Source organism: Pteropus medius, unplaced genomic scaffold (genome assembly GCF_902729225.1).
Source record: "Pteropus medius unplaced genomic scaffold, Ma_sr-lr_union100, whole genome shotgun sequence".
Taxonomy (NCBI): domain Eukaryota; kingdom Metazoa; phylum Chordata; class Mammalia; order Chiroptera; family Pteropodidae; genus Pteropus; species Pteropus medius.
The window spans coordinates 10,119,042-10,146,001 of record NW_024352785.1 but is presented as its reverse complement, the minus strand read 5'-3'; the positions used below and the strand labels follow the sequence as shown (position 1 = coordinate 10,146,001).

Below are 26,960 nucleotides of genomic sequence, written 5' to 3'. Positions count from 1 at the left end.
AAGTGTTCAGAAAGAAAGGCCATGGATAGCTGACAGATTCATTAAAACTTCTTTTAGCAGTAGAACTTCTTTTCAAAACGAATTCTCATGAGAAAGCACAATTTGTAATGTTGATAAAAATGTCACAACTCCACACCCCTCCCCCATATTTTGCTGGGGCTTTCTCGTGAGTTCATCCTTATATAAAGTGTACCACTGCCTTTCCAAAAACATCTCAGAACACGAGCACCAGAGTAGTGGAAACCATAAACTTCAGGATCACAGAAACATCTACCAAGTTTAGAGGTATCAAAACATGAACAGCCTGCAAATGTAAGTCATATCCATGAAATTCTATGTCAATTTAAGAGATAAGAACTAAGGTGTACATTTGTCCTTGAAGTAAAAATAACTCCTACGAAAACAAATTCAGAAATTCAGAAGAGACAGAAAACACAAATGAAGAGCCAATAAACTAAATCCTTAAAGAAACGTAATCTCGTTTATTATAAAGATAATAAATGCCTAAAGACTGTATTCTTTGCGAGGAGATACTATACATTATGTAGAAATTCAAAGAGATAAACAATATGGGAATGAGAAATATTAATTGGAAGGTTACTCCAAAATTATCAAGGTTATGGTGTTCAAAGTAAGGTATGTCACATGAGGAGGGAAAATTTAGCTTCTTCTGGACATAAACCATAACTTCTACTTTCATTTTAATTTTTTTACAACTCAATATAGGCAAATGATTAAAAGTTCAAGCCACAAAAAAACTATGTATGAACAATAATAGTGTCCACCACCCTTTGAGCTTGTTATTAGGTCCCTCTATCCAAAGATAATCTGTTAATTGCATCTTATATATCCTCCCAGAATTTTTTTATGCATACACTTATATGTGTGTGTGTGTGTGAATATATATATATATATATAAAATTTACACAACTGAGATCACACTATATATTATATTTCACAATTCTGCAAGAAAATAAAAAATGTGTTAAAAGTTAGAGGCAGGAGAGAATGAGGATGTGAATTAAGAAAATAATAAAAGATACTGGTGCTAGATATATGTATAAGAATAATCAATGACACTTTGTTGGTTAAAAACAAAGGCACAAAAATACAAAACTATAAAATTCACCAATCCATACTATTCATTACCACACTTCTAAAAATGAGAGATGTACAGAACACTCAGAAATATAGATAGATTATTAAATGAAAAAATGAGTGGGGCAGAATATCTATAATATGGTCTCACTGAAGTTTACAAAAAAAAATTATACACATACACATACAATACTTGGATATAGCCAAAAAAAATCTGAAAAAAGCATGTAAATACTTTTTAAAAAATACTACTTTTTAAGAATAGTTTTAGGTTCACAGTAAAATTGAGAGGAAGGTACAGAGATTTCCCATACATGCAGCCCCTACCTCAACATCGTATTTTTCCCCCATTATTAACATCCCCCGCCAGAGAGGTACATTTGTTAAAACTGATGAACCTACATTGACACATTATAATCACTCAAAGGTCACAGTTACCTCATGGTTCTCTCTTGGTGCTATATATTCCATGGGTTTAGAAAAATATGTACTGACATGTAGCCATCATTATGGTATGACACAGATTATTTTCACTGTCCTAAAAATCCTCGGTGTTCCACCTGTTCATCCATCCCCCTCACTTCCTAACCCTTGGCAACTATCAAAGCTTTTACTGATTCCATAGTTTTGCCTTTTCCAGAACATTATTTAGTTGGAATCGTATAGTATGTGTAGCCTTTTCAGATTTGCTTCTTTCACTTAGTAATATGCATTTTAAGGTTCTTGGATGTCTTTTCATGACGACATTTTATTTCTTTTTAGCGCTGAATAATTTTCCATTGTTTGGATGCACCACAGTTTAACCATTCACTTACTGAAGGACACTTTGGTTGCTTCCAAGTTTTGGCAATTATAAAAAGAGCTGCCATAAACTTGTATATGCGAGTTTTTGTGTGGATATGTTTTTAGCTCCTTTGGTAAATAACAAGGAGCGTGACTGCTAAACTGTGTGATAAGACTGTTTCGTTTTGTAATAAACCACCAAAGTATCTTCCAAAGTGGATGTATCATTTTGCATTTCCACCAGCAATGAATGAGAGCTCCTGTTGCTTCACATCCTCACCAGCATTTGGTGTTGTCAATGTTCTGGATTTTGGCCATTCTAATAGGTATGTAATGGTAGCTCATTATTCTTTTAATTTGCTGCAAATACTTTTTAATAGATAATATTTACCTAATAGGACTGGCAGAATAGTATGGAGAAAGAATGAAGACTTATCTTTCATTTTATAGGTTTTTCTTGTTTTGTTTTGAAATTTTTTAACATATATTACTTGGTTTAAAAACTTGCTAAAAATAAGAGAGACTGTGCAGTAATTCAGAGGAACAATATTAAAGGCAGTGGCCATGCACACATTTAACTTATTTAAAAGGTAGCAAAAAGTTATTGAATATTTGTTAATAGTGGTAAGAAAACACAAGCATGCCACTTTTTACGTATGTTTAAATTGTACAAATTCTATCTTATATATGTGTCAATGCAGAACCTGGAGACTTTTGCTTAGAACTACCCTAACATGTTTAAGATTAGGTGGTTTCTATTATTTTAATAAAATATTATAATGTACATTATGGGTACCTAATAAATATTAAATATATTTTTTCTTCAAAACTGTTTATCTCAGTTATCTTAACATTCAAAAGTTAAAGAACAAAGTGTTTAGTTGTATTTAAGTTTTCACTGCCCCATCAATAAACCGTTTTTATTCAATGTTTATATAGTGCTCACAGACAGCAGCATCCTGGTTTGAGTAAAGTCTGCATCAACACTAGAGAGTAGAATGAAGACTAAGTCAACGCATTTCACTTTTTAACAATTACAAGTCCTCTACCAAGCTGAACCAAGCATCTAAAAAAGGGTAAATAAAGGAAAGGCAGTCAAATTATGTAGATTGCGTTCTATGAATGGCACTTGTTTTAGAGCATAAGAGCTACTTTGCTATAATTTATGCTAGAATTGAGGCCCTTTTCACCAAACATTTTAAAATTTTACTATATTAATATCTGACTACGGGGTGGGTCAAGTAAAATATGGCATATCCATTCTATTCAATACTTCACTTAAGAATAAAACTGATATGTATGTATGGATATGGAAGGATCTAAAGATAGATGAAGTCAGTAAAGCAAAACATAGAACATAACGTGAAACCAAAACAAACTTAATTACTCACTGAACCAATAGAACCATGCATATCTTTGAAAATATGTAGAAAAATGTCTGGAAGCCTATCTAGCCAAAGTATTAGGAAAAATTACTTCAGAGAAGTAGTATGGAATGGGATGAGTGGTAAGGAGTGGTGAGTGGTGTAAAAAGAACCTTCATATTTCTGAAGTTTTCTACTACTCAAAACTTTCACTTGATAATGTTATTAACCTTAAAAGTGTTTGCTAAGGAAATAATCAGTTCTACAGTAATCTGGTTAATATTATCTTGAGATTGATATAGTTGAATGGGCTCTGGTGCTAAAGAGTACTATCTCCCCACAAACTATTGTTTAATATATTATATAAAAAATTGAAAGTATGATAATTTTGAAAATAATATTTAAATATCAATTAAATATAAATATAAAGAATTAGGAGTATATTTTGTTAGCCTATCGAAATTTTGGTAAAATTTTTAAGATAAAAATAGGAAGGGAAACTATATAAGTAATATATTAATAAAGAAGACATATGTTAATTGCTAAAGGGAAGCAACAGGTACAGTAATTCGGGTAATAGATAAGAGTAATTCTATTTTGGTACACAATGCAATTTTATATTTACATTGAATATGAATGTCTCGAAATCTGAAAATTCAAAACATTCAAGTCTGACTGAAAGGCTGGAAAGCTGTTCTATTTTCTATTCTGTATTCTGGGCTGATTAAACAGAAATGATTTTTAAAAGCTCCTTATAAATAAGTTAGAGCTGCTCAGTAAAAGACCTTAGAATACTCCAACTCTATTTTTATCCTTCCTGGCTTATGTATTACTATTGACTTGTATTTTAACACTACAATATTTTGTTTTTGTTTTAACCTCATGAGTACTTTAACAGTTAATGTTCTTTTACCTTTACCCACAAGTTTACTACTTTCTTTGCTCTTCTTCACTGTGTTCCTTCTTATATCTCAGGTTTAAGCACCCTCATTAGAATTTTCTTTAGTGAAGGCTTGCTGGTGGCATATTCTCTCATTGTTTCTCTGATAATGCCTTTATTTCACCCATATTCTTGAAAGATATTATTGATTTTAGAATTACAGTTTGGCAATTATTTTATTTCAACACAATGTCTTCTAACTTCCACAGTTACTGTTGAGAAATCAGTTTCCAAACTAACCATTGCTCCTGTGAAGGTAATGTGTCTTTTATTTCTGGATGATTTTAAGACCTCTTTTTCTACTATTCAATATTACTATCATTAGTCTAGATGTAGATTTCTTTTTATTTATTCTGCTTGTGATTCTTTTATCTGTGGATTTGTATCTTATATCAATTCTGAAAAATTCTCAGCCATTTAGATACTTAGATATTGAATATGCCTCATTCTTTCTCTTCTTCTGGAAACTAAGAATAAATGTTCATTAGACTTTCTCACTCTCTCCTACCTGATCTGTAACCTCTCTTTCATATTTTCAATCTTTCTTATTTTTTATGCTTCTTTATGGATAATGTGTCCTATCTTTCCACTCAGCTATATCTAATCTACTTTTAAAACCATCCACTGAAAAATTTAATTTTGACATTTTTTCCTCTTCTCTAAATTCCATTAAATTTTTTTCAAATCATATACTTAAAAAAAAAATACTTTACTCATTTCAATTTTTATCAGAATAACTTGACAACTTGCTGAGTAGATGGGCTAGATAGAGGCTGATGTATCTGGGGCCAAACTTTTGACGAGTCCTGGCAGGAAAGGGTGGCAAATAGCATGTCTGCGGATTAGCTTTTGAATGGCCCAGCCAGGAATTTGGTATAGAAAGGAAGGATTGAGCAAACGAGTAAATGCATCAAGAACAATGAGAATAACAGAAATGAGAATAATCAAAATCACCTCTCAAGGGTTAGAGAAGCAAATTGCAAATATGAAGGAGAAAGCTAGAATAATTTCTATAGTGTTACATTAGACTCTGAAGTATTAAAAACTAAATCCCAGGTTGGTTCACAAAGAACCAGGAGTAACATCACCCCTTTGGCAATGAGCATATATGGTGCGGGGACTGTCATTTCTAAACAGCATTGTCCATTAAAGGAACAAGGGTTGCTTGGAGAAATAGCTAACTCAAGGGTGGAACAGAAAATATGTGATGCTGTCCATAGAAAAGGCCTAGAAACAACGACCAGCCTCATAATTATAAGTACTTCCAGACTGTGGTTTCTATATACCATTTCCCACTAAAAAGAATCCGGGCTGATAATGTGTCTTGAGCAGGAAATGGACAAAATGAGTCTGAAACAGCTATTGTGCCAAAACACAAAGCAGCTATCAAAGTCCATGAGCAAGGGGTAATGTCAAAAGGACTCAGAAGACAACCTGAAGGAGTTCCCATTGGCCAAAGATGGGGCAATTTGAGGATCAAAAATAATAATATTAGCAGTGGCTTAAAACAAATTGATTATGTTAAAATTCAAGTCACAAGAATAGTAAAAAAATTCAATGATCATTTTTGGTAGGTATTAGGAAATCAAATTGTTATGAAAACTGGTAAAGGAAAATACTTCAGAATTTACTGTGCCTTTTCTATATAAACTGTGTCTTTTAAACCCATCGTCTCTGTCTTTTAATGATTATTTCAGTCAATTCACACTTAGTGTTTTAAATAATATATCTATTTTAAACTGTTACTTTCTTCCTCCCACCCCATGCTGGTTGATATGATCAAATTTTATTTACATTTCCTCTTCTTTTAAATCAGAGATTCTGTTTATAATTTTCATTCATGATTACTATTCTCTCTTTGCTCTTTCAAACACATGACTTTATCACTATTAGTAAAACAAATATCAGGTCTTCCTACCACTGAGATGCCTTGTTTTCCTACTAAATTGCTCTAATTATCCCTTATTCTCCTTTACCCCAACTGAATACGATAATCAATATACTTTTATAATACATGTTATATGTACCCTTCAAAGTCTCTTATCTTTTCCTTCATGTTTTTTCTCTTAATTTTTCAGTCCTGGGCTTTGAGATTATTTCCTGGACTATATTCTACCATCCTCTTCTTTTAAACTCTATATTTTGAAAAACATGTTTTTAAGGCCCAAGAAGACTTTTCCAAATTGTATTTCCTTACCTGCTTTTTAATAATTTTTAAATTTCAGGTGTTCATCTATCTCCTCTAATAGTTCTCTTTCATGGAACATATGTTCTGATTGTTCAAACTGTTCATCATGTCTCTTGTTGATATGGCATTCTCTTTGTTAGCTCACTGGTACTTAGGTCTGCTGAAATGTTCTTAATGGCTAGACTTTTTCAGTTGGTGAAAGGAAAAGGAGCCTCTCATTCTATAGACTGGTTTAGGGATAGGCTGTCAAACTCCTCAAGAGGGACAGGGCTAGAGGAAACAATTCTGCTCTTAAGAGTAGGAAAGACACTTAGGTCTCCAATCAGATTTCCCTTATCTTGATAATTTAGGGAATGCCAGGAGGGAATGTAGGGAGGGGTGGACAGAGCACATTCACACCTGTCAATGTCAAAGACATACATCCTTCAAACCAAACTCTTCATAGAATCTTCAGCTATCTTATCTTTGCCCTGGGATTTGATGCTGTGTTGCATGCAGTATTAGCAACAACCTGGGGCTGCCCAAGTAATGCCACAGTGTTCAGGAAATGGGCAGGTAACCTAGTTGAGCAAATAAACAGACCTTTCCAGCAAACCCACAATGGATATGTAGTGTAAAAAAGAAATAAACCAAGTTACTAGTATTTTATGGGTCATTACCAAAGCAGAACTTAGCTATAATAAAGAGTCTGACTCCATTTTTGATATTTGACTGTAGATAGTTTTCAAGGCTCATCTCTTCCCCTTCCTCTTCTGTCCCACATCTGGGCAAGCTGATATAGTCCAGGTGCTCCTTCCTTTGCACTGAGGAAAGTTCAAACCATGTAAGACCTGGCTCACATGTGGAAACCCTCATTCCAGGCCTACCCGCTAACTGCATAAAACCCCAAGCCAGCTGTTGTTCCTTGCTCTCCCCAGAAAACCTTATTATGCGAGTGATACATGTTTTTAGATCTTTAGTCTCTACTTTCAAACCAATTTTGGGTAGGGTGGGCTATCCCACTGCTTCAGGATAACTACAATATTAGTCTATGTGACTGATACAGAAATCAGTAAAGATCTGTAACAAAAAAACTGGTAACAATCACAGTTAAGGAAAAGACACTTTAGGGGTTGGGCAGCAGGCCACATGGAAATATATACTAGAGGCTAGGAAGTTAGTGATTCATGTTTGTAGTGGAAAAACACTTGGTAAAACTATCACCTGTGAAAACCTGAAAAGCAGATAAATTTACCCATGAAAACTTTTCTCTCTAACATAGGAACTGATGATGTTCCAGATGGTGGCAGCTTTGTCACCATGGATCCCAGAGTAACAACATGTGGAACATAATAAACATACTGCATGAATTAGAAATATATTTGTTGCTACAGCATAAACTAGGTCATCCTGACTGATAACAAAAGGGATATTCTTCACAACTTCCTCCTTTCATCTACCCAGTTGTGATCCAAAAGCAGGCTGAGAGTTGTGTGCAAAACTCTATATATCTGCCCCTAAAAAAATATGAGCTGAGCCATAGAAGATCCCTGACTATTGGAAGGTCCAGGGCTGCTTGAAAGGTTGAAAATAATTCTATTATCACTGATGGGCTGAAAACAAGGCTAACATTGTTTTAGATAGAAAATGCAGGGACAGGAAATGTCTATCTGACTGGTCTCAGAATCTTGGAATACTAAAGCTGTTAGTCTTATTGCACTGAAAAACATTAAAACAAGAGCTTAGTCCAGAAAGAAAAGACATAGCTAATTTTGGCAGGTTCTAAAATAGTGACACACTACTGTGTGAAATGAACAGGCTATACTCACTACATACTGTATGATCTCATTTTTGTTTTTTAAAAAGACATTATTTCTGTACTTATATCTAGAAATATACAGACTGCAAAGCGTTAGTGCTACCGTTAGGTTAACTAAACAAGGAGGCTATCAGACCTCGGCAGCCTATATAAGCAAACCAAAACCTAAGCCTGTAAATGCCTATGGTTAAGAAATCAAAACCTAAGGACAACCAATCATAAACAGCCAACTCCACTTTCCCAAATAATACAACTGCTTAAGCTATAGCCAATCAGATAATTTCCTTGCTTTGCTTCTGCCTCTTCTCTGTAAAAGTCTTTCCCCGGGCTCCTGTCAATAGAGTGCTCCTAACCACTTCTGGTTTGGCACTGCCCGATTTTAATCAATGTGTGCTCAAATAATCTCTTAAAAGTTTTAATACACTTCAGTTTATCATTTAACACCAGGCAATCTCTAAAATCGAGATGGCGTCTATTTATGTTCCTCTTTTCTATATTTTCTAACTTTCTAGTGTATATTAATATAAAATAGAAGTTTTAAAAATACTGTATATCATGTATGGAAGTTGAATATGAGTAGAGCTTAATTTTCCTATTAAGGAAAAGTTTTATCCTCTAGAACTTTACTCTTACAGCAACATTTTATAATAGAATCTTCACGTATCTTTTAAATTGCTACATTTTTATATAAGGTAATGATTTTTGAGTAGTCATTTAAAAAACAGAGCTTTTAAAAATATTTTAATCATGCACCGAAACATAATTTTGAATACTGTGAACGTTAATTCCTAAAAATAATGTATTTGTAAGTGAAAAAAGTAAGATAGAGAAAAACAGCAGAAAACTAAAAATAGACTCTTAAAAATACCAAGTTTAAGTCTATCCAAGATGAGTTAATACATGAAATCAAATCACTCAGTAAATGAGAAATATGATAAAAAAGATTGCCTAATGATAAATTTATCCTTTTGATGTTCACAATAATAAAATGCATTCCTTGTGCTAAGCTTGACTGTGGTAATGGTTACAGAACTATATACATCTGCCAAAACTTAGTTTACCTGTATGCTTAAAAGTGCTCAGCTTTAAATGCATGTAAATTATACCTCAAAAAAGTTGATTTCTAAAAATCACATTTTTTGCAACAATTTTTGACAACTTATTTTCAGACTAGTTATTCAATGACTTAATCATTCAAAACAATCTGTTACATTATATAATACAGAAAAAAATCTGTATACTGTAAAAGTAGAATCTCTTCCTTCTAAATTCCATATCACCAATACTCAGTAATATTGGACAGAAAACTCAGTCATCCTTCCTCTCACCTCCTCCTTTCAATAGGCTATCGGGGCCTGTCAATTCTATTTTCTTTCATCCCTAATATACTGCCTTAGTTCATTTCTTTCTGGACTACCGCCAACAGACTCCTAATCGATTTCCCTGTCTTTAATCTCCCACCTACCAACCCAAACTCAAAGAGCAGAAAAAAACAGTTTTGCCCCAAAAATGCACAAAGCAACAATAATGCCAACAAAAGCTTCTTTAAAAAAATTAATTGCTTCAGAACGAAGTCTAAAATCCACGTCATCTAAGGCACTTCAAAATTAGGTCTCTTAATCAATAAAACTACCCCCTCACAAGAAGCCTGTATTTTATATCTCTGCCTACAGGGCCATCCTCTCCTTTTCTGTCTGTGAAATATCTACTAATCCTTAAAATTCCAGTTTAAATGTAATTTACACACTCCTTGGCAGAGGTGGGTGGTTCAGCTGTGTTCCCATTAACACTCTGAACATACTGTTACTTGTCAATGCCACTGTTTCTTCCTCTAGATGTGAATACCTTTAGGACAGGGTCTGAAGCGTCACTAAACACAGTATCTGGCTCATAGTAAACATAATTTATGAACTGAATAATAAATAAATAAATAGAAATAGTATTATTCACCAAATCTGTTTTTACTTTGACAAATACAAATTAACATTTTTCTTAGATAAAAAGTTTAAAGATTTGATAATACAGAAAGATTACCTTGTCTACATGGAAAATTAAATCCAGTTCACAGACATTTTCAAAACACTTGTCTAATGTTTCCACAAATACCTAAAGGAAAAAGAGAAAAAGGTTAAAAGCTTTTGAGAACTGTATAAGTTCATTCAAATCTATTATCTATAAGGCAAACAATTCTTAATTATGAACTAAACTTTTCTAAGTCTATTATCACATTTCTTTTTTAAATTAAAAACTGTATTAAGTGCAAAAGGAGTAATTACAGACAATTCTTCATGTAAAGTACTTTTCAATACAAAGCAAAATAAACTTTGCTAAAAATAAGAACTAGAAATTCTTGGCACCATTACTTACAAAAGCACTGAAAAATACTCAAATCAAGCTCTCTATCCTCATGTGAGAAAAAAAAAAGCAGAAAGCTTATTAGAAGTATTTATCAAGATAGATGGGCAAAGTCCAAGTCTCTACCACATCTAATATACCCAGTAATTTCTAATTAGCAAATCAGTATAAAAGATCACTAAAAATTACTTACAGAAAGAATACAGACTGTGGAATCAGACTTACCTATGTTCAAACTCTAGCTTGAATATCCTGTATGACCTTGTGTGAGCGAGCAGGACTGGGTTGCTCAAACCCTACTACACATTCCCTAAAATGGCTTGTTTTCAGACTAGCCCCTGGCTAGCTCCTGGACTGAGCCCTTGGAAAGTTCTGTCTGATAAGAGTGTTTTATATGCCCGCGGCCTTGGGCCACACTGGACCAGTCTGAGACGACAGTTTACGCTACCAATGTCATTTATGGTGACCAGCTCTTCTTCTCTGAGGTTCTGGAACTTAAGTAACCAAGTCAGTCATGCAGGTTCTACATGCCTATGTGAGTGACCCTCAATAAAAATCCTGGACACTCAGGATAGGGTGAACTTCCTTGGTTGTGAACACTTTGCACATGTCATCATATATCATTTTGGGGGTCTTGTGTAACTCTAGTGGGAATGAACAGCTAGGAGCTGACACCTGGTTTCCTCCAGACTTCCCCCATGTGCCTTTGATGAATTTACTCTATATCCTTTCACTGTAATAAACCCTCACCATGAGTATCTGAGTCCTATGAATCCTAGCAAATCATTCAGATGGTCTGGGGGACCTCAAAAATTAATCTCTTAAATTCCACCTTGCATAGTTATCAATATCTATTCTATTCCTATTTCTATTACTACTATCCTTCTCAATGGTAGCATTCACAGACAGAATGACCATATAATTTATTATCCAAACTGGGGGTATTAAGAACAAAAGAGAGCAACTATTAACTATTATAATAATAGGATGTAATGTTATCATAATATAATAACAGCCTGGAAAAACAGATGTAAACCAAGACCTTCCAAGCAAGATGAAATGTATGGTCACCCTATTCATAGGTGACCCTATAAGACAAAGAGTAAAATCTAAACAGCAGGCTTCTTGCTATACTGCTCTGACTTTAGGCCAATTTAAACAGATTCACAACCCCAGCTTCCAACTTAGCATCAATGAAGATGGATAAAACAGGTGAAACAATGTAGATATGTAACTAGATGACTAAAATCAACATTGTCTTAGTCCAGGGGTAGGCAAACTTCTCTGCAAAGTGCCCAAGAGTAAGTAATCTTTTGTGATTGGCTTCTTTATCATTATTTTTGTGAGATTCATTTATGTTATAACATAATACAATAGCTCATTCATTCTTGTTATACAGTATACCTTGCATTAATATGCCACAATGTATTTATCCATTCTACTGTTGACAGAAATTGGGTTGTTTCCAGTATGGGGTTACTACAATAAGTACTGCTAAGAACATTCTTATACATGTATACCTAGAATAAAATTTCTGGATCACCAGAAATTTTAATACATTGTGGCATATTAATGCAAGGTATACTGAGCAGCATATATTCAGCTTTGCAGACAGTGCCAAATAGATTACAAAGCAATTACAAAAATTTACACTCCAAATAACAATATATGAGAGTTCCCACAGTTTCACACCCTTGTCAGCAGTTTATGTTGTCAATCTTTTAATTTTAACCATTCTTATGGGTTTGTGGTAATATGTCATTATGATATTAATTTGTATTTCCCTAATGGCTAATAAGATTGAGCACCATTTCATACGTATCAGCCTTTCTGATATCCTTTTTTATGATGTCTGTTCAAGAATTCTGCTCATTTATCTACTGGCTTGTCTTTTACTTACTTGACATATTCTAGATACAGTCCTGTTATAGGTTCATAACACATTACAGATATCTTCTACTTTGTGGCTTGCCTTTTCACTCTCCTAATAGTATTCTTAGAACAGAAGTTTTAAATTTCAATATAGCCCAATTTATCAGCTTTTTTCCTTTATGGTTAACCTTTTTAATGTCTAATTTAAGAAATCTTTACTACAACAAGGTCAAGAAGATATTCTCCCCAAAACACAAAAGCTTTTATTGTTTCCTTTTTCATGATGTTTGGACTGAATCTATTTGGAATTGATTTTTGTGTATGGTGTTAGGTGGTCCTCTTAAATTTAAAATAATTATTAGTCTATTTTTTCACGCTTATTCTTCTCAGTTCCAGTGGTTTGAATAATTATATACTGAAGCAATCCTATTTTAACCATAAGAACGTGACTATCTTGGTGAAAATGCTGTTTAAATAGTTTCCCTTCATTTACTTATAGAAGACCAGTGGGACCTGCTGAATGTGCAGATTATGTTGAGCAAAGAAAAAATAAATTCTTGGTAGCATTAAGTGTGGCACTGGTGAACTATGGAGTGGTTTAAAAAAAAAGCTGCCTACAGAGGCAGTATGGTACAGTGGTGAGGAAACCAGAAAGACCTGGCTTCAAACTCCTGCTATGCTTCTACCTACCTATGTGAGCCTGAGCATTACTTAACTCCTCCAAATACCAGAACTACAAAAGTGATAAAACTACCTACCTTTCTGGTTTATCTTAAAGAGTCAGTTAAATGACTGAGATAAAGTGCTCAGCAAAGTGCCCAAAACACATCTAATGGAAACTGGTATTGTCCATCTGGCTGTTCGAAACATGTGATTATAAAATTAAAATAAAGAGTTATAATTCTGCTGATAAATGCTGATATAAAAGCAAGGTAACTACATGCTGAGGCTATCAAAACTTTGTGATTTGCTTGTTAACTTAGAAAAAAAATGTCAATATTTAAACCAGAATGATACCACTTATGAAAAATGTGAATACTTTTTAAAATACCCTGTAGCAAAATGTCACTATAACTACATGTTCTTAATTTAGGAAAAGAATTCCTAAAATATCATGTATTCAAATGCTAAGTTTGTTTTAAAAAAACCAAAGACCCTCTTTAAAAAAACTTTCCATTACTTTTCTTCTAATTTGTGCAAAAATGATTTAATATAATTTGATATCTAAAGCCCCAAGGTAGATACACTGTTTATCTATTACATAGACAAGGCCAACACAAAACTATCTACAAACTAAAGAAATTAAGAAAAACAAATTAATAGGCTTTGGGGATTCCAGCCAGACCATCACCACCACCAACAACAAAAAATTAATAAAGCTGCTGTTATTTCAAAAGGAACTGGTAGTGAATGGTAAATAGCACCCTCTTGTGTTTCATTTTAAAAATTATGGAGTTTCAAGTAATTTCAATATAATTATGTACTAAACAGCTACTCATTATTCTCTGGCCTCAAGGAATTCAAAGGCTAATGGGAGAAAAATTACTTTTAATTTACTAAGAGAATTGTATTTTAAATTTTCTTTTATTTTAATAATTACCTGGTTTTCCAAAAATAAATATAAAAAAAGATTCAGAAAAATGCCATTGACATGTAAACAGAATCTGCTTTCCACATACTCTTCTATCAACAGAACTTTCTTGTATTTCATTTATCTTTAATTACAAATCTATATGTCCAGGTCATGAAAGATAAGAGGAATTTATTATGAAGCAACTTAGCAATTAAGAGTATTTAAGGAGCACAACCTTTAGCATGTCTCTATTAATATTCCAGTTTAGCCTCTAACTATGAAATCTGGGGCAAGTTAACTTTAAGCCTCAGTTTCTTCACTTGGGCATAATCATGGCACCTATACCATAGAGTTGTTTCATTGATTAAATGAATAAATATAAAGGGCTTAGAACATTGTCTCACTAGAAATAGTATTCAACGTATGTTAGCTAGTACTATAATACTATATACATATAGAGAAATAAAAATGGGTACTGGGTACAATAAAAATAGATGCCACAAAATATCCTTAAGCAATATCACTTATTTGGCAGACACCCCTCCCTTCCCCAGCTTTACAATTTGTAGGTAAAACAGTAATTCCTTTCTACGTTTAGGGACTTCTGTTAAATTTCAAGAGGAATTGACCCTACTGTTTCCAATCTATAATATTAATGAAGTATATAAATGTTAAACCAACATACTGTAAGACAAGAAAAGTCTTAAGCCCAAGAATAGGAGGAATAAACTTAAGAATACTGATACAATGCCAAGAGATCTGTAAAAAAATTCTTTTCTTTTCTAGAGAGGTACTGGTTTAGCTCAAACCAAGAAAACACCACTAAAAATGTACCAATAAAGCTAGGGAAGTCAGACTGAACTTAAAATCAGATCAATTACCTTTGAAGATGAACTATGAGTGTAGCCTAGCTACATATTCCAATATGTACCATTACATGTACTATTCAGAATCTTTAAAGTATGGTGTTTAAGGTATGTACACAACACTTGACTTGGCATACGAATGGATCTGGGACTGGATTTCCACTAAACCTGACCTGGACAGATTGATGTGCCAATGATGACAATCTTAGTAAAAATAGACATTTATTATGCATTTGCTACAGGCACTTTACAGATATTAAACTCTCAATTTCAATATGAAGAAATTAAAAGTTGATAGAAAGGCTGTCTTCTATTATTCATGTCATAATGATTCTGAAAGAAATCATCACATCAATAATTCTTTTTGTTTGATTTATTTCTCTTTTAAAAAGCTAGCATTTTTTGAGTATATACTACTATGGCATTGCTACTGTTCCAAGTGATTTAAATACATTATTTTATTTAATCCTTCACAATAATCCCATGGGTAGGTACTTTTATTATCAACTTTTGCAGAGGAGTAATCCAAAGCAAAAAGTTAACTACCAAAATAGATAGGTAGTAGAGTCTTGACTTAAAATCTAGAAAGTTTTATTGCAGAACCTACATTCTTATTCACTAGGAAATAATCCCTTCAATAACAATAAAAAATAATACTTCGTTTTTAATGTAGTAAGAAGTGGTTATTTTAAGAATTTGAAAAATATAGAAAAGTATAAAGGGCAATTTTACTTTCCATACTACCACCCACATTAACACAATACAATGAAAACAAAGACTACTTATACTACAGGAAATTTAATTACATTGTAGCCCCTCAATTAAAGTGACTTAATATGATTTGTATGTTAAATTTAGAAGCTTAAGGAAGAACTTGGGTTTTGAATTTGTAAGGCTAATATATAAAATACTAATTTAAAAATGAAAGTAGCCTCTGATTATTTCTTTCTCTGAACAAAACCTACTCATGAGAACATTTTAAAAAAAACATATTGACATAAATTGTTAGAACTATCTTTAAACTTCCAAGCAAAAGTTAATTTTAAAAATGGCCTTGAAAGCTATTCTACCTATAATTGAACATGATACGACTGATATTTTGAGCGCTGATTTAAACCAAAATAAGATGAATAATAATCTTAGCTTTTCCTTTCAGAATTTCAACTAATAAATACAGAAGGCAGGATGGAAAAATCACCATTTGGCATATACCACAATAATAATTCTTTCAGGCAAGAATCATCAATAGATGTTAAAATTAATGACCAAAAATATGTTTAGAAAAAGGATATTTATATAGTTTCAAAAATATTCCCCATACAATACTTTTAAGCATAAAGGGAAAATGGAAGTTTACAGTAAACCTGACAGGCGTCACCCTAACCAAGGAATCAGAATAAATATCACAAGTAATGGGACAAAAATGACATCATGTACCTCCTGATACACTGAAAAGGACATAACATCGCTTCTGTAGTATTTTTGCCCAAAATACATACACCAAATTTAATCATTAAGAAACATTAAACAAATCCAAACTGAGGAATATTCTACAAAATAACTGGCCAGTACTCTTCAAAAGATCAAGATATGAAAGACATGAATAAAAGACAAAAATGAATAACTATTACAGAGTAAAGGAGACTTGGGAGACACGAAAACTAAATGAAATATGTGACCCGAACTGAACTCTGAATGAAAAAAATGATATTAATGGGACAACTGGCAAATTCTGTATAAAGTCTAAAGATCAGACAAAATTAACAGTATCAATGTTAATTTCCTGATTTTAATCACTGTCCTGTGGTTATACAGAAGATGTTAAATTTGGAGAATCTAGAAGACAGGGTAGGAAAAAATCTGAAAAACATAGTTCAAAGTGCACTTTCCTCTTCTAGATCTAATTCCTCCCTGAGAAAAGCAACTACTAACAAAACTAAAAGGAGAAACTGACAAAAACACAATTATAGTAGAGAACCTAAACACTCCATAGACAGCTATGGCTAGATTGTCCAAACAGAAAATCAATAAGGAAATATCAGCTTAAAAGACACATTATACCAAATGGACATAATTGACATGTACAGAGCCTTTCACCCCAATACGCCGGTTTATATTTTCTTCTCTAGTGTACGTAAAACATTCTCAAGGATAAACCATATGTTGGGACACAAAATTAGCCTCAATAAATTTAAGACTGAAATCAAAGCAAGCATATTCTCTGACCACAGTGTTCTAAAACTGGAGATTAACTGCAAACAGAAATTGTGAAAAAATAAAGATATGTGGAGATTAAACAACATGCTACTAAAGAATGACTGGGTCAAAGAAGAAATAAAAGGAGAGATGGAGAGACACAAGGAAACAAATGAGAATGAAAAGACATATCAAAACTTTCGGGATACAGCAAAAACAGTAACAAGAGGAAAGTTTATATCACTACAGGCCTATCTCAAGAAACAAAAAAAAAATCTCAAATAAACGACCTAACATTTTATCTTAAAGAACTAGAAAAAGAAGAACAAATGAAACTCAAAGTCAGCAGAAGGAAGGAAACAATTCCTCCCTGAAAACCTACCATTCTACGCTGGGAAATAAAGAATTCACCTTAAATAAAAACACCATAAGATGAGTTGTTTTCTCTCTCTTGAACCTACTTTGAAGGGGAAAAATTTAATTTTAAGTACCTTCCAGCTCTAAAATTCTGACTTTTAGTACCTGAGTTCCAAAATACTTCCTTTACCACTATAAAATAAATAACAACGTCTACTACATTGTAGGCCCTCTGCTGACGGCTCTACATACATTAGCTCTAATTCTTCCAACAATGCTGGCAAGGTAGGTATGAGAACCAACACCTACAGACAAGAAAATTGGGGATGGATAACGCTATGTAATTTGCTCAAAAGTATATAACTATGAGATGGCAGAGCCAATATTCAAATACATACTGTCTGACTCCAAATACCAATTTGACACTATGATGTCTCCCAAGAGGACTGCTGAGATGTCAACAAAACATGTAAATTAGAATAGTAAGTATCACCAAATTTGACACCAGGATTTATCATGAAGAAGTAGCAACAAAAATAACTGAAAAGTAAACTTTACATTTCCAATTATTGGAACTTAGACTTTTCAACAAGAAAGTAATATAGGAAAAGAATCTTAGGAATGCTGAATCGCTCTAACAGTGTGTATTTTAAATTGTTTACAGAAAAACTTTTTTGATTCCCACATGTATATAAGAAAAAAGTCCTATTAAAAACGAGAAGTTTTACTATTCTGGTAATATAGTACAGTATAGCAAGCAGAATTTTCCTAAAACGATCCTGGGCATTCGCTCTGGATTGCCTGGAAGATAAGCCAACAGCGCCAGGACTCCCTCTTTCTCCAGCAGGAGGCACTGCACTAGAACTCATTTTTCCAGATCAGGGGTTTATTCACCAACCTCCCTCTCAATAAAGAAAATGCAACCTCTCACAGTTCTCAAGTGCTAGTCAGCTGAGTTTCCCAGACAATTCTCAAAAACAGGTGGCACCTAAACCTACATAGCTAAAGCTTAAGTAGTGTATATATGTCATCCCGCTGACAAGGGTGCTTTCAAACCTACCCTTATAATAAGGTAGAACAATGATGTGGAGTGGGATGGAGCAAAGCCTCCACTGGCACACCATTCTATGTTAAGGTAGTACCTATCTCAGCATAATTTCCTATGTGATGATGGGAATAGGAGATTTTTCTTCACCTAAGTATTCTTGGCTTACAAGTTTCCCCAATTAAGCCTATTTCTTATCACATTAACTCTATTACCATATAGAGTTCATCCTAGACCATCATACACACAGAATTAAAAGATTCACAAATTCTTTTATATAAACATATAAAAGGACTTCTTTATCCAGTTCAGTTTATATACTAATAAAATAATACTGTATATGCCTTCCTTATAAATATATGCTTTAATGAATAATGATAGCTAAAAACACTGACTCCTACGTCAGTAATTTAGCCACAAGCTTCACAGAAAATATCTTTTAATGATAATGATAATGTTAGCTAAAAACACGGACTCCTACATATCAGTAATTTAGCCACAAGCTTCACAGAAAATATCTTTTTCGAAATCTGCACCTACTCTATGAGTTGGTATTAGTAGTATTACCCCTATTTTGCAGATGAGGAAAATAACAGTCAAAGAGGTTAAATAACTTGCCCAAAGTTATATAGTCATGACAAAGCAGAGCCAGAAGAGTTTTAACCATTACTAGCTTGCTTTAATTCACTGATCTTTCTAACAACCTCACAGGTCTGTATATTGAAAGTCACATTTGACAGGTGAAAAAAACTCAAGATCTGTAAAGATTAAATGATATGCTCAATCTCGCACTAAATTAAATTAGCATCAGCAGCCATAACCAAATTCACGAAAGCTAGTCTAATACACAGTACCATAGTAATTACAAATGCTATACATGGTGCTCTAATTTATACATTTATTCTAATACAACGGTCAAAACTTATCTTTCTACACCTAAAAAAAAGTTTAGCTGTTAGTTGTCAATTCTTCCTAACTACAACTGAACAAGAGTGATACTACTGTAATTGCTATATGTGATGCAGAAAACAACAGAAAATAGAATTATCTAGTGAACTTTCATGCCCCATTATCAGCTTGGCATAACAAATTAATTGAGGACAATATGACTGCTTATAAATAACTCAAACAACAAACATTAATATTTAATAAACTTCTATTCTCACTCTGTAAATATTTTAACATTCCCAATGAAGATAAGCTACAGCAGAAAGGGCTCTAAGAAAAGCTATCAACTCTGAAATTTATTTATATGGTAGTCAATATCACACTAAAATAGTACACATCAAAAACAAAAAAGGATTGCCTTTTCCCCCTAACTTACAAAGAATTAAACAAAAACACACAGAAAACAGAAGCTGATTCTTCAATTTAGTGACACAAGAAATTTACTAATAATGCCTTCTCTCAGATTTTATATAAGTCAAATTTGGGATAACATATGCATTTACACAAAATCTTTACATAAAAATATATGCTTCCATGATCATTTAAATGGTATCATTTCTAATGTTCAAAATACCAAAATTAAGCATATGTTTAGTAATCACATGTTGATGTTTATTAAAATTTCTTGATCCAGTCTCTAAAGAATATACACAACCAAGAGGTTTTGATCTAAACTCTTAGTTTATACTTTTCCATGTTTGCTTTTTATATTATAATTGCCTTTCTCAAAACTAGAGGATGGACAAAGCAAGAAATCAGTTCTTAATAAGCTCTAAATAGCTGTTTCATGAAACAAAAGTAGAAACAATAAGTTACTCCTTTCCACCTTTGTTCACTCAACCAATGTTTTTACAAGTGACTGAGTCATGCATGCTCAGCACTCCTTCTTAAGTATTAAATGATCTACGGTAATCACAGGGGAAAGACAGCAACCATAGAACTTCGAACATGTTCACAGTAGTGACAGAATTAGTCCCTGTAAGATAAATTATAGAACTTATCTTTTTTTTGTGACATGAATAGTTCAACATGTGATAACTCAATATGATCTTGCAAAAACAGTTCTAGCCTACATTAGCAATGGGAAGGTAACATAATTCTCCTGAAATTCTCTTTTCTACATTTTATATAATAGGGAGACAAATTTGAAATATCAAGAATCAACATTTGAATAGTAATGGCTAAAAAAAATTGCAAAACACAGTGTCTACTTTCCACAAACATATAACAGAATTTACTTCAAATATGATAAAGGACATTTGTCCTTTGGCAACTCTCCATATAACTCCCTTCTGAGATATAACAACTATGCTCTCGTAACCATTAAGATTGACCACAGCATCAAAATAATAATCAATGATGACTACTTAAAGCTCAGGACACAAATGTAAAATACTTCTGATTTGCCTCTGGGAAAACTCACATTTGTTTTAGTTTTTAATTTATTTAATTAATTTCAAGTATACAGTACATTGGTTAGACATCTATATAGTTCATAAAATGATCTCAGTTGCTCCCTTCCTCCCAACCCTCCATCTAGCCAACATATTAATGCTAACTGCATTCCCTATGCTATGCTCCCCATCCCCATGAACATCCATCAGCTACTAATTTATACTTCTTTAACCGTTCATCCCATTCTCCCAACCTACTTCCCTCTTGCCATCACCAGATTATTCTCTATATTGGTGAGTCTGTTTTTGATTAGTTTGTTCTTTTTATTCCTTAGATTCTGCATATAAGTGAAATCACATAGTGTTTATCTTTCTCTGTCTGACTTAAATACTTTTTAGGTCCATCAAAGCAATATCTTTTCCCATCCCCTTCCTTTTAGTCTGTGTCTTTTAATCTGAAGTGAGTCTCTTATAGGCAACATGTAGGGGTCTTGTTTTCCTTTCCATTCATCCACTCTATCTTTTAGTTGGAGCACTTAATTCTTTTCCATTTGAGGTACTTATTGGTAGGAATGTAGTTGTTACCATTCTTTATTCCTGTTTTTGATACATGTTTTTTCTTCTTAAAGAAGTCTCTCCAACATTTCCTGTAATACTAGCTTGGTGGTGTTAAATTCCTTTAGCTTATTTTTGTCTGGGAAGCTTTTAATCTGTCCTTCAACTCTAAATGACAGCTTTGCTGGATAAAATATTCTTGGCTGTAGATCCTAGGTCTTCATCATGATGAATATTTTGGGCCAAGCCCTTCTATCCTGCATAGTTTTGAGAAATAAGTTGCCAGTCTTATGGGTGTTCCCTTGCAGGTAACTATCTGCTTTTCTCTTGCTGCTTTTAAGATTCTTTCTTCATATTTAACCTTTGGCATTTTACTTATGATGTGCCTTGGTGTGGGCCTCTTTGGATCCCTGCTTTTTGGGGTTCTCTGAGCTTCCTGGGGTTGTATGTCTATTTCCTTCACCAGGTTAGGGAAGTTTTCCTTCAGGAAGGCCGATGAGATAGATATTTTGACCTTTAATAGTGTGCCATATGCTCCTTAAATTATTTTTATAGTCTTGGTATCTTTTTTCTTGCCATTCTAATTGTCTTTGGCTTTCCCGTCCTCTAGATAGGTCATTTGATCCTCTTCTTTATTCACTGTTTATTCCTTTGTTTATTCCATTTAATATGTTTCTCATCTCAGATAATATGTTCTTCATCTCAGACTGGTTCCCTTTTATATTTTCATTTCCATTTTTATGTTTTTTATCTCTTTGAAGTTCTCACTGAATTTATTTACACTTCGCAAAAGTTCATTGAGCATCTTTATAACCAGTGTTTTGAACTCTGCATCTGTTAGATTACTTGACTCCATTATTTCTGGATCTCTGTTCTGTTCTCTCATATGGTTTATGCTTCTTTGTCTTCCCATTTTGGCTGCCTTTCCATGTCTGTTTCTTTTCCCTAAGTCTCCCAGTCTTATTAATGTGAAGTAGGTGTCCAGTGGTATAGTCCTGAGAGGGGTTCAGCTGCAGGCCAAATTTAGCCCAAGCCTCTGCCCCTCTAGGGCCACCTGTTAAAATTCAGCAAGCAATCCACAGATGCTATGCTTATAGTTGCCTCAAAAGGCCACACCAGAAACTGAGGCCAGCTGCCTCTAGTGTGAGTCTAGGCACTTGCTGATCCATCTGGATGTGGCTTGGGTGGGGCTGCAAGTTGCGGGAGGCAGAGTTTCACAGAATCCTCTGGGAGGAGCGATGTCTGTTAACAGTTTTCTCTCTCTCTCTCTAATTAAGTTTATTGGGATAACATTGGTTAATACAATCATATAATTTTCAGGTGTTCATTATAATTTGACATCTGTACATTCTATTGTGTTTACCACCCAAAGTCCAGTTTCCTTCAGCTACCATATATTTGATCCCCTTTATCCACTACACCTTCCCCTTAACCCCCTATGTTTGACCCCCTTTACCCCATCTACCTTCTTCCCCCTCTCCGACCCCTTACCCTCTTATAGTCCATGCCCATGAGTCTTTGTTTGTTTGTCCTGTTCATTTGTTGCTCTTAGGTTTATATCTCACATATAAGTCATATCATGTGATTTTCAACTTTTTCTGTCTGGCTTATTTCACTTAGCATGATTATCTCGAGGTCCATCTATGTTGTCGCAAATAGCAGTATCCAGTTTGATGATGTCTAGGCTATGGTGGCGCTGTGTCAGAGCACTGGTAGGGGGGAGAGCTCAACAGAGATCAATGGATACCGCCGGCACTTCTGTACTTAGAGAATCTCGCCTCGACCCTCACTCCGACAATGTCTCCCTGTAGGTGCCTGGTGTCCCTTGAGTGTAGCTGAATTGGCACTGGTGCTCAGAGCGACCAGGTCCGTCACTATGAAAGTCCAATTGTGGACAAGGCCCCTTAAAGAGGAGGCTGTCGCTGTTCCTGTCGCTGCCGCAGCCTTCGTCTCACTCAGCCACTCGAGACAGCGCAGCCCCGCGTGCTCGCCCCGTCCTACTGTCTGCCGTTGCAGGGTGCTTTCTTGGATTTCTCCCTAGTTGCATGGCTTGTTCATCAAGATCTCAGGTGATTTTTCCTTGCTGCTGCTCCTTGTTTCTGTCACAATTTTGATTTGGTTGCCAGAGGGATGAACAGAGCCTCTATCATCTACACCATTTTTTTTTTTTGCACTTCCTGTTTTAGTCTTTCTTAATTGTAATATTTCTCTTTAATAAAACAGACTAAATTTGAAATGGATTAGTTTTGTTTTTCCTATTGTAACAGTAGTAGTTACCTCAGGAAAATTAAAAAAACAGTTTTGGAATATAGTGTGTATGTCTACCACTCTCTTCAGCCATGGATAATTAAGAGAGAAATATAAAGTCCCGCATTAAAAAATCATGTTCTAAAAAATACAAAGCTTCTTTGAAAAAACGGTATAATGAATTAACTACTACCTATATAGGATAAACCAAGAAATGTAATAATGAACAAAAGTTAAAAGGCAATGCAATAGAGTTCTGATCAACTCTTAACTGTTACCAATACATATATATAAGTAAAAGTTGGCTTCTCTTTCTTCATTAGGAAAGCCTTTGGCAAAACAAAACACAGGAAAAGTTAGCAGTGTTTCTCAAGTAGTTCCCAGGAGAAAAGCTCAAAAGTTCTTTGAAGTCTCCTCTTACAGCTTTTAATATTACAAAACATTTCTATTCTATCTTATAATGTATACGTTTATCTTAATATAGTCATTTTTATATTAAAAGTGTCATGTCTTCACCACCAATTAAAAAAAGAAAAATATACCAAGAATGTTTGTCATGATTACTTTGTGATTTCATATGACTTAGATATCTAGTTCTTCCTCAAAACCCACGATTATGGATTCAGGAATAATCGGGCATATTAACAGCTCCACTAATCACTTGTTCTTTTTTCCTTTATTAATAATATTTTGGTACTTAAAGCCTTAATCTAAGCACTTCTAATATTTTTAAGTTTGGTACACAAAATTATTACCAAACTTTTCTACTTTGATTAATTTCTCATTTACTGTAAATGAATTAGATCTCCAACCATGCCTCCTTCTCGCTGATTTCAAGCAAAGAAAACTTCCGTTTTATATGTAGCTTTCTTTAACCTACAACTTACCTACACTATATCTTTATAGTTTTGCACTGTCCCAGGTCAAGGAAAGAAAATATAAATTCAGAGCATTCCCTCTGGTAATCTTAATGCAACACAATTATTTGTAGCAACTACATTTTTTTATTGTCAGAGCTAATTTTTAAATTTTAATATAATATCACGACAACCAGAAAGTACGAAAACCTTAAGTACATACAGAGCTTAATGATTTTCACAAATTAAACATCTTAATGTAACCAGCACTAAGATTAAAAAAAAAACATAGCAACTACTATATTTTTCTAGCTAACTCTTCTAATTAACCTTTGGGTTTTGTTTCACTTATCTTATAAAGAATGCTAAATATCAGGCATTAAATACATTCATTCATTCAACAATTATCTTTTGAGGACCTACTATGTGCCAAGACCTTTCTACAAACTAGAGATAAATCAGTGAACAAAATAAACAAAAAATCCTGGCCCTAATAGAGCTTATGTCCTTGTAAGGCTAAATGACAATAAATAATATAAATCCAGTCAAATATATAGTATATTAAATGGTGATAGGTACTAAAGAAAAGAATAATAAAGCAGGAAAGGGATTAGAACACATCGAAGAGAAGGGGCAGAGAATACCATACTGAGAAGGTGACATCTGGGTCAAGAACTGAAAGAATGATGGAGCTAGCCATGGGAATATCAAATGGAAGAATAGTCTAGGTAGAAAGGTCAGCAAGTACAAAGATTCTGAGGTAGAAGCACGCCTGGTATATCTGAGGAACAACAAGGAGGCCAATGGGGATAGAGCAAAAGAAAAAGGAATAGAAGACGAAGTAAGATAGTAGTAGGGTATGGGAAGGAGAGTCAAATCATGTGGTACCTTGTGCATCATTTGCAAGGAAGTTCGCCTTTACTCTGAATGAGAAGGGAAGCCATTGAAGAGTTTGGAATAGAAAAGTGTAAGATGCAGCATATTTCAATATCATCACTCTGTTATACTGAGAAAAGACTAGAGGAAGAAGACAGTGTAAGCAGGAAGACCAGTCTACTTAAGGCAAGAGCTGGTAGTGGCATATGTCAATGTATTGGCAGTACAGAGAGTAATAAGTGGTCAGATTCTGTATACCCAACAGGATTTACCAAAGAGGAGGTAGGAAAGATTAAGAAACTGATATGAAGCTGACTACAGAAGTAGGATGAAAAACAGGCAAGTAAGGTATCCTAGAAGTCAAGTAAAGAAAATATTTCATGAAGAGAGTGATAATCTTTAATAAAGAAGGACTGATGAAAGAAAACCTTTGTCTCAGCAACTATACAGCTGAAAACTTGATGGGAGTGTGTTCAAGGCAGAAGGGGAGAAGAAAAATCTGAGAAACTGTATAGAGACATTTTTAAAGTATTTTTGCCATAAAGGGAGGGAAAGAAATAATGCAGTGGCTGGAGAAGGTAGCAGAGACAGGACATTTTTCTTTTAAAGATGGGAGAATATGTTATATACTAGTGGGAATTATCTAAAAGAGAAAGGAAAAATAATACAGAAAAGGGAGAACTGAAACAACAATGAGGATGAAGATACTAGTATAAAAGTAGGTGAACTGGCCTTAGCCATTAGTGAGTTCGTCTGTCATAGAAGAAAGAGTAAAGTACATAGACATAGATATATAGCCTGCACAAGTTCTCTTATTGCTTCAATTTTCTCAGTGAACTAGGGAGCAAGATGCTAGAAGTTTATAGAAAGAGGAGAAGGAGCAATAAACAAGTAGTAGTTGTCTAGGAGTATGAGACACTGAATGGATCAGGAAACTAGTATGATTACTGGGTAACATAAAGACTCACTGAGGACAGGGATCATGAATTTAAAGTGAGGTCAGTAAGTATGGTTGTTTTTTCTCTCTGAGTATGTTCAAATGTATAAGTACAGAGAAAGAGCTGAGCATGTAGAAAGCTATGGTTATCACAACTGGTCATAGAATTTACGCTGGGTAAGGAAAGTAAGACATGAGGAAGATCGGGGCAGTGATAAAACTAACAGATTTAAAAGAGTGAATATCCCAACAGGTTCAAAGAATTGTTGGAGTAATAGAAATTGTGATATGAAAGATAAGATGTGATAGAGTGAAAACTGTGAATTTGAGATGGTGAAAGAATTGAACTTTGGAAAAACACAAGATCTAGAAATGAGCAGTAAGGTGGCGTAGAGAGAAGAATTCTCTGGAGAAGAGGAATTCCACATTTGAAGACACCAGTGTACTAGAAGAACTGTCCACATGAACACTGAAATCACCGGGAATTATAACAGAAGTATTACTGGAGTGAATGCAGTCAACGGTTCTCCGGAGGTCTCCCATTTCTGCACATGATGTGAGCAGAGTTACTAACTTTACTGTGGTCTATCTTTTCAAGCAAGCTTATACAGCAAACAGCTGTGGAAAATAGACTGTCTCCCTCCAAAGCAAAAGGTAGGTTTACCTATACACTTCCTCCTCCTCAAGGACAGACATGCTTTATGCCCGTTA

General features: G+C 34.0%; 1 protein-coding gene across 1 annotated transcript in view; it reads right to left on the bottom strand.

The window, feature by feature from the left end:
* AP3S1 (adaptor related protein complex 3 subunit sigma 1) overlaps positions 1-26,960 on the bottom strand; it is a 58,140-nt gene that overhangs the window by 11,074 nt on the left and 20,106 nt on the right. The window contains exon 4 of the mRNA XM_039848493.1: positions 10,206-10,277. Coding sequence (XP_039704427.1) covers positions 10,206-10,277 — 72 coding nt within the window. The remainder of the gene's footprint in view (positions 1-10,205; positions 10,278-26,960) is intronic.